The 14,001-nt window shown below is 50.7% G+C and overlaps 1 protein-coding gene across 2 annotated transcripts in view; it reads right to left on the minus strand.

Annotated features, from left to right (window-relative positions):
- Positions 1-1,892: 1,892 nt before the first annotated feature.
- Positions 1,893-14,001, minus strand: part of Chst3 (carbohydrate sulfotransferase 3) — a 34,607-nt gene continuing 22,498 nt past the window's right edge. For both annotated transcript variants that reach the window (XM_028776891.1, XM_028776892.1), the window contains exons 2-3: positions 5,103-5,348; positions 1,893-4,110 (exon numbers count right to left, since the gene is read on the minus strand). In XM_028776891.1, coding sequence (XP_028632724.1) covers positions 2,826-4,110; positions 5,103-5,260 — 1,443 coding nt within the window. In that variant the 5' untranslated portion in view covers positions 5,261-5,348 and the 3' untranslated portion in view covers positions 1,893-2,825. The remainder of the gene's footprint in view (positions 4,111-5,102; positions 5,349-14,001) is intronic.

The following is a 14,001-nucleotide window of genomic DNA, read 5'->3' on the forward strand; positions in this document are numbered from 1 at the left end:
GAAACTCCCAGCTCAGCCTCTCCCACCCCACATGTGGTGCAGAGAAGGGACTATGGCCCCGATCCAGAGCTATTAGAGAAGATATCACACTCCTGAGCCTGCCGCAACATCCTGTCCCCTGTCCCCGTCAAGTATGAAGAGCTGATGTCTCTTTGTCCCCCACACACTTGTTCTTGGATTGTCACAACCAAGAGCAGAGCCTTGAGTGAGGGAACATCACCTATGCTTGGGACGGCAGCTGAGGAGGTGGATAACAAACACCAACACAGGGGGAGCGTCCCGACTGTCCTCCTCCACACCAGTGCTAGACCCGCTGCCATGCTATACATCCGGTGTCGTGGTACTCACACCATCCTGGCTCTTACGGTGCCAGATGCAGCAATTCCAGAAAGTCAGTGTGTCAGCCCTGACTGCGGCAGTTCTGAGGCTAGCCAGGGCTCTCCACCTCAGCTTGCACAGGGAGGGAAGGGCTTCTGCTTGGGGGAAAGCTATCTGCTCAGTTAAGAGTTCCCCCATTCCCCACAAATGTTGGGGCTTACAAGAAGAGATTTTCAGATAACCTGTTCTTGAGAAGGAATACTGGTTGCTCTTGGCAGAAGGATCTTAACATTTTTTTTCCTTATAGACTCAGATATCTAAATAGATGCACCTTGAACTTTTGACCTCCAACCTTTGATTTCCTGAATGCTGGGATACAGGTACATGCCATCATATGTATAGGATGTGATTCAGGGCCCAGAACCCAGGGTTTCATACACAACAGACAAACTGCACAAACTGAGCTACAGACCTAGGGCCTAAGGCAGCTTCTGAGAGTCATTCCACATGAAGTTCACACAGAACACGTGGGACCTTAGGGGGGATGCATGACTCCAGTCCTTCTAGGGGAAGTCCTTTCTGGTCTATCCTTTTACCAGAAGCCAGATGCTCCCTGCTGGTATCAGCCTGATCCCCAAACCCAGTTGCTTCTGAGTAGTTTTACAGAAACAAAGTCCAAAACAGCACCAAGCTATAAATAACCTTAAAAAACCCAAATAAGAAACCTGCCCATCCTGAGTTCAGCATACTTCCTCCAAAAGCCCTAAAGCAGACTTCCTTTTTAGACACTAGTTGTAACCATGGCAACCTGAGGGCTGACCTCTGTCAACTAAGAGGGAAATGGCAGGCTATGTCCTAATGTGACTTCCCCCTGCAGAGCACTCTGAAGTTCTTGGCTAGTCCCAGAGGCCTGGCTAAAGACAGCAGGCCCTTGAGCCTTCTTTCTCTTCCAGGAGCGGAAGTTGAGCCCACTGGCTAGGCCTCAGAAAGCCTTCAAAAGCCAGCATGCTCCCCAGGAGTGGGCAAGATGGGGCCTTTGGCCTGTAGTCATAGGAAGGCGACCTATGCTATCTCTAAATATTCTGCCTTCCAGCTGGAGCCTGTGGAGGCATCAGAGGAGGTAGCCATGGCAACCTAAGATGCTCATCGGTGGTTCAGAGACCATTATTCTTTTCCAGCTCTGGTCAGGGCAAAGTGTCATTGTCCTTGAATATACACCCTCTTCACATAATCCTAAAAAGTATAATTTAAGGCTCCTTGTTTAGATGTATGATACAGAAAAACAAAACAAAAAACCCCAAACCCCCACAATCACGGTGAGTGTAAAATAATGGAGAAGGGAAGCTTTCTGCACCAGTGTGTGCATGTATGTGGTGTGTGCATGTATGTGGTATGTGTGCATGTATGTGGTGTGTGTGCATGTATGAGGTATGTGTGCATGTATGTGGTGTGTGTGCATGTATGTAGTGTGTGTGCATGTATGAGGTATGTGGTGTGTGTGTGCATGTATGTGGTGTGTGTGTGTGCATGTATGTGGTGTGTATGCATGTATGCATGTATGTGGTGTGTCTGCATGTATGTGGTATACGTGTGTGTGTGTGTGTGTGTGTGTGTGTGTGAGAGAGAGAGAGAGAGAGAGAGAGAGAGAGAGAGAGAGAGAGAATAGTGTGTTTATGGGGGGAATGTGTTTATTACACTTTTCTGTCCCTCTCTGTGCTACACACATATGTATGTCTTATTTCCCCTTCTATTTATAGTGCTGAGAATCACACCCAGGGCCCTGGGCATGAGAGGCGAGGGCTTTACCACTGAGCCACACTCCCCGCCCCCCCAGTCTTGTCTGTTTTATATGCACTTTGAGTGTCTTGCTCTACACAGGCTGATGCTCAGGACAAGAACTGCTAATCAAACCATTTTCTATCAGCTGGCAAACAGCTATTGTTCCCTGAGGAGCTTCAAATTCCGTCTTCCCCACCCTAGGCTGTCCTCCTCCTTCCAAGGGCTCAGCCAGATCCCGGGCTTCCCTGACTCAGAGTGGAAGAGGTTAACACTTGATACAGTAGGAGGTCTGAGTGACTGCAGAGGGCCTAAGCCCCTGCTGGTTGTTAATACTTGGACGCTGGCCCACACAGCCTACAGGCCTTTATGTGCTCCGTGTATAGTTTATGTGACAGAAAGAGAAAGAGCCAGGGAGGTGTGTCCACATACAGGAACCTACTTGGGCCTGCTTGGAACACTGCAGGTCATAAGGTGTCCTCACCTTGTGAGCAGTACCCCTATAAAGACAGGGTGCTGCTATTCTCAGAGGAGCCCCAAGGCTCTAGCTGTAGCTGCGCTGGGGAATCTAGCTGGCAGGGGGCCTACCACTACAGCCAGGGGCTACACTCTCACCACCGTGCCCCATTTTGACTCTCTGCCAGGGCTGTGTCTCACTGCCAGGCTAGGTGTGAGGGAAGCAGGGCCAGCTTTTCATGAGAAGGGGTTCCAAGGGTCCTGGACACCCCCCACTACGTGACCCAGAAGGTACCCCGCTCCTCCAGGAGGCTGATGGAGCGGTTGGTGAGTGAGTCGGCATCCCTGGCCAACTTGTATCCAAAGAGGTGCATGGCCGGGGCGCAGGCATTCTGCACCACCTGCGCGAGCTTGAAGGGCATGCTGAAGCGCCACTTCTCAAACTGCTCCGAGGAGTTCTTCTGAGTGGAGTAGACGTCGCTGCTGTCGCGTGCCGCCTGCGTGTTCTTCTGGATCCAGTCCTCCACCTGCGGGGTCAAGGGGATACCCGCGAAGCTGTACATTTCTCGGGCCTTCTCGAGTGGCCTGCGTGCCACATCCTCGTAGCGCACCAGCATGTAGCGACCGCGCAGCCAGGCTGGCTGCCTCAGACCCAGCTCTGCAGACAGGCGGATGCTCTCACAGTTGCCCCGCAACCGCTGCACCTCATCCTTGCTCAGCTGGTCCTGCCCCTCGGACAGCCACTTCTTCCAGCTCTCATACTTGCTCCTGAAGGCCACTATGCGTGAAGCCAGCACGGCCCGGGGGTCGCGCACCAACTGGATGACTCGCAGGTCTAGCCTTGGGTCCTCAGCCAGCGGCTGCAGGAACTCCAGCTGACGGATGCGCACCGCCTTGAGGGCCATGTGGTCCTTGCGGCGGCAGGCCTCGGCCGCCAAGGTCACGTTGAGTGGACCACAGCGACGGTTCCTGCAGTGGAACTTCTCGAAGACCTTCTTGACGAAGGGTGTGCACACCGGATCCTCGCAGAGCGAGCGGCTGGATCCCCGGCGGAACAGGAACTGAGTCAAGTGGTCCTCGGGCGGAGGATTGATGAAGGGCTCCAGCACATACAGGTCACACAGCAACAGCTGCTTGAGGACATCGCGGTAGACCAACGCTGAGCCCGCCGCGCTGGCGCCTCCCTGCTGAAAGGACACGGTGCGCTCGATGTGCCACAGTGGCTCGAAGAGGTAGAAGATATTGCCCTGCTGGTTGAAGAACTCGCCTACAAATGAGGAGCCCGTGCGGGTGGTAGCCATGAGGAGCACGTGCCTCCGGGTCCCTGCTCCAGCCTGCTGGGATGGCTTCTCTGCCACAGCCTCCCGGCCGTGGGCCTCCATTGCTGGCTCCATGCCCAGCTGCAGGCTCAGATTGTGCAGGCGACTCCGCAGATGGGAGAAGGTGGAATCCAACTCACTCAGGGACAGGAGAGATGCATTTTCCGACAAGAGCAGGGCTGAGTCGGTGCTGTTGGCGTCGGACACAAATTGAGGGATTTGCTTTAGCTTGTCGGAGACCCTGGGTGTGAGGGGTGTTAAAGAGGACAAGGTCTGTAACTGATTTTGGGTGGCCATCTCCCGTACTAGGCTACGAAGTCTTAGCTGGGTCTCTCCAGAGCAAGCCTAGTGGCTAAGGATCGAGTGTGGTTTCTTTGGTACAAACCCAGGAGTGATTCAGTGGGAGAAGCTAAGCAACGAGTGATGGCTACACACAGGTTCGCTTTCACGAAAGCCCTTGGGCACTTTACCCTCCGACAGGTCTGGCCCGTCTGGTGCAGTCACTAGCAGCTTTCTGGAGAGTTACAAACTGTGCAGCAGATAGGAGCTGATTCATTGGCAGTCCTTAACCTACCCTCCTTGGCTGAGGATGGTATTTGGGGCTATGCATCTGGGAGATCAGGATTAAGAAATGGTTCTGTGTCTAGCAGGTCCACCCCACACAGCAGGACCCTGCCAACTCAAGGAGTATGTAGCCTATCTGAGGGTCACTCCCTTAGAGTTTGAATGATTAGCAATCTGGGCACCTACCCGTGATGGTCCCACCCACCAGAGTGGCCATACCAGAATCCTGCTTCCCATGGGCTCACCTCCACCCACGACAACACGACTTGCAGAGGGGAGGTGCTACTAAGGAGTGGTAGACTAAAAAGTGCAGTAGTCATACCAGCAAGTCCCAAGCATCAGTGATGTAGCAGGCCGTGGACAAATGTGGTTTACCTTTTCCACATTTACCTTATCAACAAGACAGGCCCATCGCTAGCCACCTATTAGAAAGGGCCACCTCAACAAAGGGAAGTGTTTCGCCTGAGGGCTTGCAGTTGAGAAGGGACAGTATAGGGGTGCCAGCCTGGACTGCCCAAGTCTCACCCCTACATATATGACCTCGGCCTAAGACACAGGGGCTGCCTGATGACTGCTTGCAGAAGAGATGTACTTCTTGATCCCCCGAGAACCCTAGTGTCACCTCTGACCTCACCTTTGATAAAGGGGACCTGTGATTGAGTTCCTTACCTGGATATGATTTTATTTTCCTTTTCAATGAAGATGAAAACTATGACGACAAATGCCAGGAACAGGACATATCTGCCTCGAATCTTCAGGCTGTGTACAAGGTCCCGGCAATCCTGAGGCAAAGTGAGTCCTTTCTCCATGGGGAGAGGAGGCGCCATGGAGTCCCTCAGGCTGGCTTCAGGCACTCAGCTCAGGAGCATAGCTTGGGACCCAACCCGTCCTCTTCAGGTGGGGGACACCCTCATCCTGTGGAGAGACAGGTACTCAGGGCATCCTTGTTCATACACAGGGAACAGAGACATCTTTCTATAAAACTTTTGGAGAGAGACCTCAGGCCCACTCTCAAAACTTATGTGTTCACCTCTCTTTTGAGATAGGGTCTCTCTATGCAGTCCAGAGCACTCTGGACCTCTTTATCCACCTGCCCAACCTCCTAAGAGCTGGGATCACAGGTGTGTTCTACCATACCTTTTGGGGTTTTTTAACAGGTCATTTAATGGTCACACCCCAGCACTCTGGAGATAAGACAGGAAAATCGGAAGTTTGAGGCCGGCTTCAGCTGCACGGTGCACTTTAGACCAACCTTTTGACTCTGTCTCAAACAAACACCCAAAACAGGGTCCGGAGAGATGGTTCAATGGTTAAGAACTCAGTGCTCTTGCAGAGGACCCAGGTTCAGTTCCCAGCACCCGAGCAGCAGTTCATGGCCATCTCTAACTTCATTTCTAAAAAATCTGATGCCCTCTTTGCCTCCACAGTCACTGCATGCATGTGACGCACAGACATACAAGCAGGCAGAACGCTCACACACATGAAATAAATATATATTTTTAAAAGTCCCACAGTAAACAAAAAGTATTACTTCCAGTAGCTGTTGTTCTACCCAATAAACTTTGTTTTCTCTTAAAAACAAACAAACAAAACAAACAGTTGTGGGAGTGGTTCTGATGCTAAGGTCCTGTTCCTCGGTTGGTTCTTGATCAGATCAATAAAGATGTCAGGGCCAATTGCTGGGCAGAAGGAAGGAGGCGGGACTTCCGGGTCCCTGAAGGCAGGCTAAGAGATGCAGGAAGAGGAAAAGGGAGTTCATCATGCTTTTGAGGGAGAAAAGGTGACCAGCCAGCAATGCGAGATCTCAGGTGGAGCGGCCATAGGCCACTTCCCCAGGCAGGAGATTAGAAATGCAACTAAGCTGAGGGCAGATTAAGAGGTGCTGAGCTAAGAGTATTGGGAGGGGCACGCTAGCTGTGGGAGATTAGAAGTGCCCAGAAATTGAGCCAGTAAGGCAGGTTGAAAATAAGTTAATGTGTGTGTGTGTGTGTGTTTCATCTGCAGATCCGAGGGAACCTGGGCAGGGCTGATAGCATGGTCTGTCTGGAGCTTAAAGAGGGGTAGCAAAAGCTACACTCAACAAACAGCAGTAAAACACCCAAAGTGCTAGCAAGGAGCCAGGACATGACAGTACAGACCTGTAATCCCAACACCTAGGAAACTGAGGCAGGAATATCTTTTTAAGTTCAATGCTAGTTTGAGCTACAGAGTTCTGCTGAGCCAGAATGAGACCTGATGAATGAATGAATGAATGAATGAATGAATGAATGACAAACCCTTCTATCTACCCTCATTTCCCTGAGTTTCTCTGCTGACCTCACAGGTTACAGGCGTGCACAGTCAAGCATCACACAGAGTATTTAGATAAAGAAAAGAGTAAGTCATCACTGGTCCCTGCCGTTAAAATGGAGCCATGGAGCTGTGGATTCCTGGTCGATTCAATACATCCTAGCTACCAGTGTCACGTGTAGAGTAACATGCTGAGCGACCCACCATACAAAAGCGTAATGTAGGGCTGAGACAGGGTCAGGAGGCTCAGAAGTTCACAGCTACCCTTAGCTACACAAGGCATAGTATTCTGTGCTGTGCTAGCTTATTGCTCTTGTGTTTCCAGAGTCTCTGGGTTGTACAGAGATGCCAAAGAGGGTTAGGGATCATGGCTCAGTGGCAGAGCACTTGCTTAGTATCTGGGACTTGGTAAGGAAGCATTCATTATAAAGGAGATGAGAAAGAGAGGAGTGGGGGAGGGGGCTGCAAACAAACCGGGAGACTTCTAGCAGTCTTTTTCCTCCTGAGTCTAGCACCTTTGGCAAGGTTTTCGAGTTGATGGAACCTCATGGCCATAAGTCTGTAATCCCAGCTCCTCGGCTGGCAGAAGCAAGATTGCAAGTTCAAGACCTGCCAGGACAACTTAGTTAGACTGTGTCTCAAAAAAAAAAAAAAAAGGTACAACCTACCGTGCTGGAGCCCCAGGCTCAATCCCAGGCACAGCAGAAACAGTTAGATTTGGGATTTGTGCTCCTCTGATGTCAAGCTTCTAACCCTTCTTCCCCTCCCCTCCTCTCTCAGAGGCTTTTTTTTTATTTTGAACTCATTAACCTACCCTCTTCTCCCTTACAGCAGTGCAGGGTTCCTAGGGACTGCCAGGCAGAAGAAAACTGAACACTGGTACAGCATAAGTGGACTGGCAGCTCCTTCACCCATCCCTGGTAGAATGTCCCCTCTGCATCCTTGCAAACCCCAAGGCCAGAAGACTAGCCAGGAGAGGGAGGAATGTGTGACGATTCCAAAGCCAGGAGTTCACAGGATCAAGAGGGATCAAGAGGGGGCCCAGAATAGAACTTGCTCGGCAAAGACTCGGGCAGACCTTGCCCTGCAGGATGCCCTGTGTAAGAAGTGGGTTATAACGTGGCTGGTCCTATCATCCTTGCCTGGCTGGAAATCTCTGCTGCTTCTTCCCTTGATGGCCTTCCCAGCATCCTCTACTCCATGGCTCTCAACTCCCCCATTCCCCTACCAAGGTGTCACTAAAGGCCAACCTGTTAGCATGTCCTTGTCAGTGGTGAAAGATGCCAAGATCTCATGCCCAGTCCAGCTCTGCCTGGGTACAGCTGGTCATGGACAATACTCTTCACTCAGCTGGACCAGATCTCTGCCTGCTGGGTGCAAACACCAAGAGCAGTAAGAGAAAATGGCGAGCCGAGGTCCTCTATGGAAGCTTCCATTTGGGGAGGGCCGCTGTGTGTCAGGCCCCAGTGATGTTGGGAGCCTCTCGTGGGAGCAGCACCCAGCCTTGCCCTCTGGGAGACGGCAGTGGGTATCAGCTGGGAAAGATTCTCATACATCACTCATGGCAATTGGCCACAGAGTTCTCAAGAGGATCATCCTCCTGCCTCATACTTCTCCTCAGTCCTCCTTCTGCAATGTCCTACTTTTCCTTAAACAACACCCTGGGGTTGTTCTCAGTCACTTTCAGTGAGAGAGTGGCTGGCCCTTGCTACATTTCATCCTGGGGGCTGCACGGCATGTCCCTCCCATCCTCCAGTCCATCTCTCTTCCCCTCCTCCGCTCTGGCCATTCTCTGCTGAAGCTTCCTCTGGGATCACCTGGGGGTGTGCTCTTCCCTCACTCTCTGTTCTCTCCTTAGGTGATGGTGGCCTCCATTTCAAGCATCTCACTCCTCTCTTCTGGAACATCGACACTAAATCTTCCGGTTCATACCCAGTCCACGTTCCTCTCCCAAACTCTTCCCATCTCCAACACACGGGGGCGCTTATGAGCACCTGAATCCCGCTAAGTGAACGCGGTCGAGACATAGGGAACTTCTTAGACACCCAGCCCAGTACTCCGGGTGACTTTAGCTTCTGAAAACCCTTCGTGAACAACTCAGAGCAGAACACAAGCCCTCCAAGGCCCTGTGGATGGGAGCCACACTTCGCTCCCAGACTCTGTGGGCGGCATCTGGCCCCAGCCCTTCCCACTATTCCCCACCTGGGGGTGCATCCTTTCTGGTCACCGGAGTTCGTTCTATTTAACATATGCCCAAAGACCATTCTTCTTCCTCCAACAAAGCCCAGAGAAGCCAGAAATCTCTATTTCCCCTGTGCTAATTTAGCATCCAGAGCTCCAAGACCTTCCCTGAGCACCTCTGTCACCTTCTATTTCTCGTATGCTTTCTTTCTTCTCTGGATGCAAACGTTCTTTTCCACTGGGACAATGATTTTGTGTTCCAAGTGAGACTGGATAGAGAGACAGGAAACTCAAGGGGATTTGGGAAGTGGAAAAGGCCTCTACCCCACAGGATCTAATTCGGGTTCCTCATTCACACAATTGACAAAATCAGTAGAGATTTCTACAGGGGCAAGACTCATTATTCCACGATATCTCAAAGGTGTTATAAACAACAAAGGAGCCAAGCTCGCTGAAGAACGTGGCTGCAGACTTTTGTAACCTTACCACACTCCTGCCCACGCCAGACCTCAGCAAAGCACCCCATTAACACTTCACAATTTTATTTCATTAAACAAATGAAAATCGTTTAAAATTAAAAAAAAAAAAAAAGCCAGGCAGGGATGGGTGTACAGTTAAGAGCACTGACTACTCCTCCAGAGGTCCTGAGTTCAATTCCCAGCAGCCACCTGGTGGCTCACAACCATCTGTAATGGGATCTGATGTCCTCTTCTGCTGTGTCTGAAGACAGCAACAGCGTCCTCACATTAAATAAATAAATAAATAAATAAATAAATAAATAAATCTTTTTAAGAAAAAAATTCCAGGCATGGTGGCACACATTTTTAATCCCAGTATTCAGGAGGCAGAGGCAGGTGGATCTCTGAGTTTGAGGCCAGCCTGGTCTGTTGAGCTAATTTTAAGACAGTCAGGGCTACACAGAGAAACCCTGTTTCAAAAAGGAAAAAAAAGAAAAGAAAAGAAAGAAAGAAAGAGAAAATTACATCCTTCGGATACTATAACATAAAGCCAGGAAGTCATATGTTATTGATAAGACACTGAACCTAGCCCCCCGCCCCTTGTCCATGCTTAGATTTAATACGTGTTCACATGGTTTCTCTCACCTCTATATAATAAGCCTAGTTCTGTTCCACACAGACCTGTCCTGAAATGCTTTATCGGGAATACAGTCAACATCCCAGTTTCAACTTAGTAGATGCTGCTAAAGGGGGGGGGGAGCTTGAATAAAGGGATGTGTGAACAGATAGACAGACAGATGGATAGATGCCCTTCCCAGAATACTTAACCCAAAGCAAGATGCCTAGGCATTCTAGGTTGATAGGCAGTACCGGGGAAAGGAGAGTATTCACTGGTTCCGTGCATGAGTGAGCCATGACGGAGAGACGCCCTGGGCACCTGCAGTGGGTGTGTGCTAAGATGCGGGATAGGTGGACCAAGGGCAAAATGAATTCTCATTTCTTGGGGACTTTCAGCTCAAGCTCCTAACAGCTGTGTGCTCATGAGGGGGAGGGGTGGGAAAGCCCCCGAAGCAACTGGTGGTTGAGAGAGGGAGGGGCAGCTGAGGAGGATGAGCCTTGCCAAGCAGGGCACCAGCTCCCGGCCCTCCTCCCTGCTCAGGGGTCTTTCTGCATGGGCCTCTCCCATGACTTGGCAAACTGCCTCACTGGAGAACTGGTTTCACATTTGGATAGCCTCCGGTGGGGCTCTTCCACTGAGGCCCCTGAGGGATTGCAGTCCAGCCCTGCCTCCGTCCTTCTGGAAGGGTTCCAGCAAGGAGACTGAGAGGGAAGCTCCGATAAGGGGCTGGGGCTTGCCAGGCATTGCATCTGGCACCCAGCCTCCAGTCCCCTATCTCCAGGACCTGGAGCATAGCAGGAAACAGCCTCAGCTGTTTATTACATGCCGGGACACACAGCTTTCACAAATAGAAAAAAAAGGGGCTCCATAGGCAGAGAGGGACGATCTGGCGGCTGTGGGAAAGTTGTGAATCCCCTGATCCCTCTGTGTCACCCAATTGGAAGGGGGGGAAGCCAGGGGGCACGTCAGTGTCTGTGAAAGCTGTTCCAGAATCTCTAGAGAGCAGAGGGGAGGGGAGTGGCCTGGGACTCTGCCATTTCTTTTGGTCAATCAGGATGAGAAAAGAAACAATGACGTTACTTGTTTCTGATGAGTAAGGTTTGTCTATGGGCTGACCTGTTCAGGATAGACCCTATTTCACAAGGGAAACCCCTCCCCACCCTACACCAGTATCATCAAGTTCTTGTTTGTCTGTTTGTTTGTTTGGTTGGTTTTGGTTTTTCTACATGAGGTTTCTCTGTATAGCCCTGGCTGTCCTGGAACTCACTCTGTAGACTAGGCTGGCCTTGAACTCAGAAATCCGCCTGCCTCTGCCTCCCAAGTGCTGGGATTAAAGGCGTGACTGACCGACATTAAGTTCTGACAGGTCAGCACATGCTCAGAGGATGCTGATGGCTAAGTGAAGGGGGAACAAGAAGAATAGAGAAGCAGGGTATGAGGGCAGGTCTGGCTAGTGCCGGTCATTTAGTATCATGGTACTGAACCATCCCAGCATCCCACCATCCCAGCTTTCCAGCTTCCCAGCATCCCAGCATCCCAGCTTCCCAGCATCCCAGCTTCCCAGCTTCCCAGCATCCCAGCATCCCAGCATCCCAGTATCCCAGCATCCCAGCATCCCAGCTTCCCAGCATCCCAGCATCCCAGCATCCTGGGGCTCCAGCTTCCTCCTCTAAAATAAACACATTTCCCCAGGCACAGTGCATCATGCCTGTAACCCCAGAACTTGGGAAGTGGAGGCAAGATGACATGCCCCAACACACACACACACACTAATTTTTTTTAAAGACAAACAAAATGAATGAGTCCGTCTACAACTTCTTGTGTGTGTCCAGCTACAGCCAAGACAGAAGCAGTCCAAGGTAAAGGTGCCCGGGTGTTTATAAGGAGCCTGAGCCCGAGCCGTGGTGGACTATGCAGCTGAGGGCTAGCCTGATGGAGCTATGGGATAACCCTGACAAAACCAGCCTATGGCACCCCTCAGCCTTTCATGCCTGTGCACAGACCTGGGAAGGTACTCTTCCTCTACCTCCAGTGGACGGGCATAGTTGCTTCAAATGCAGGTCCCCTGCCAGGCCTTACTAGGCCTAGTAACCTAGTTAATCTTCCATTAGCTAGCCAGCACCATATGGTGACTGGTGTCCAGGCTGCTTTCAACCATACAGAGCAGGCAACCTGGGAAACAGTCTGCTCCATTCAAAACTAGCCTGGATACTAGCCAGGCAAAGCAATGAAATGTCCCACTAGAGGGAACTGACCCCCACCCCCACCCACGGGGCTCAAAACGCTGAGGCAGCTACAGAAATGCTGTAAGCGACAGTTCTCGTACCTTTCTGTGGAGTGAGTATTTGGACAACCACATGCTTGCATGGGATCTTAGGAGAAATGCTGGGATCGGGCTGAGAGTGTAGCTCAGTAGTTAGTGCTTGTCTGACTCGCATGAAGCCCTGGTTCCATCCAGGGCACCCTGTACAACTGGGCATCGTGGCACACACATGCGATTGTAAGGCTCAGAAGGTGGAGGCAGGAGGATGAAAAGCTTAAAGACTATCCTTGGACTGTACAGTGAATTTGATGCTGACCTGGGATACAGGAGACTTAATAAACAAAACAAAGAAAAACAGCTACACAAAGGAGGCTGCCATTTGTAGTACTCACTTCCCAAAAGGAGACAGGGGTGGGAGGGATGATCACTCCTCTACGAACAGAGCATCGGCCTGGAAAGACAAAGGTAATTCTGGAGATGGACGCTGGTGACTGCCTTTAATGCTGGGAAACTGAGCAGTTTAAAGTGGTGGTTGTCCGTTTTAAACGATGTATCTGTTTCATTTCATTTATGTGGACGAATGTTTTGCTTACCCACTTTGCTTCCATGTGTATGTATGTGCACGGGGTACATGCCTGATACCTGCCGAGGTTGGAAGAGAGTGTCCGATCCCCTGGAACTGGAGTTATAGATGGTTTTGAGTTGCTGTGTGAGGAATAAGAACTGAACCCACATCCTCTGCAAGAGCCATCTCTTCTGTGCATGCCCCCCAAGTGGTGAGCTTTATGCCACGCTATTTCTTTTCTTGTTTTATTAAAAACGCCTATAGACAAAAGGGTAAGAAAAACAAAGGAGCCTGGGAGGGCTCCCCCTGTTCTTTCCTCAGATGGTAGCCGTGTTCCCTGGAGTCCCACTGCAGCAAGCATAGTTTCTGGTATGTGGCTGGGCTCAATACATCTCTGTGGGACAAATGAACAGAGGTCCATTCTGTACAGAATGCTCTGGCTCTTGATATCCATCTGTCCTCCCCAGTGCTGTCAGAGTATTGGGCACGCATAAGGTGCCTGAGCTGGACCTGAGAACGTAGCTCAGCTGGCATAATGCCTAGTGTGCAGGAAGTCCTGGGTTCTACCCCTGGCATCTCATAAAACCAGATGTGGTCACGCACAGTTGCAATTCCAGCACTTGGGAAGTTGAGGCAGGAGGACTAGAAATTGGAAGTCATCCAGCCTGGGCTACATGGGATGGGGGAGGTCAGCCTGGGCTACATGGGATGCTGGGGGGGGTTTCTGCCAGTTTTTAGTGTTATTTACTTATTTGTTTGTTTGTTTTTTAAAGGCTTGATTTATACTCTTCTAAAAAGAGACTATCAATATAAAGCCTGATGAAAGACGCTCACGTTAGGACACTGAACCAAAAAGACCTGAGGGCACACAACTGGCCACAGTTACAGTCCATTTGGTTTCTTGTTTGTTTGTTTGTTTGTCTTACTAAAGAGTCATAGTGAATGCCACCTGAAATCCCAGCACTGGAGAGGCTGAGGCAGGAAGATTTCTGATCATGTAAGGCCAACTTGGGCTAGCCACACAGTGAGATCTTATATTAAAGCAAACATGGTGTATCATTGAGTCCACAGACAGACACACAGACAGTCAGACACACACACACACACACACAAACACACACACACAGGAGTAATGCTGTGAATGCTTTGGGCTTCTTGCTCTTCACACACACACACACACACACACACACACA

This window comes from Grammomys surdaster, unplaced genomic scaffold, assembly GCF_004785775.1.
Source record: "Grammomys surdaster isolate TR1022 unplaced genomic scaffold, NIH_TR_1.0 273, whole genome shotgun sequence".
Taxonomy (NCBI): domain Eukaryota; kingdom Metazoa; phylum Chordata; class Mammalia; order Rodentia; family Muridae; genus Grammomys; species Grammomys surdaster.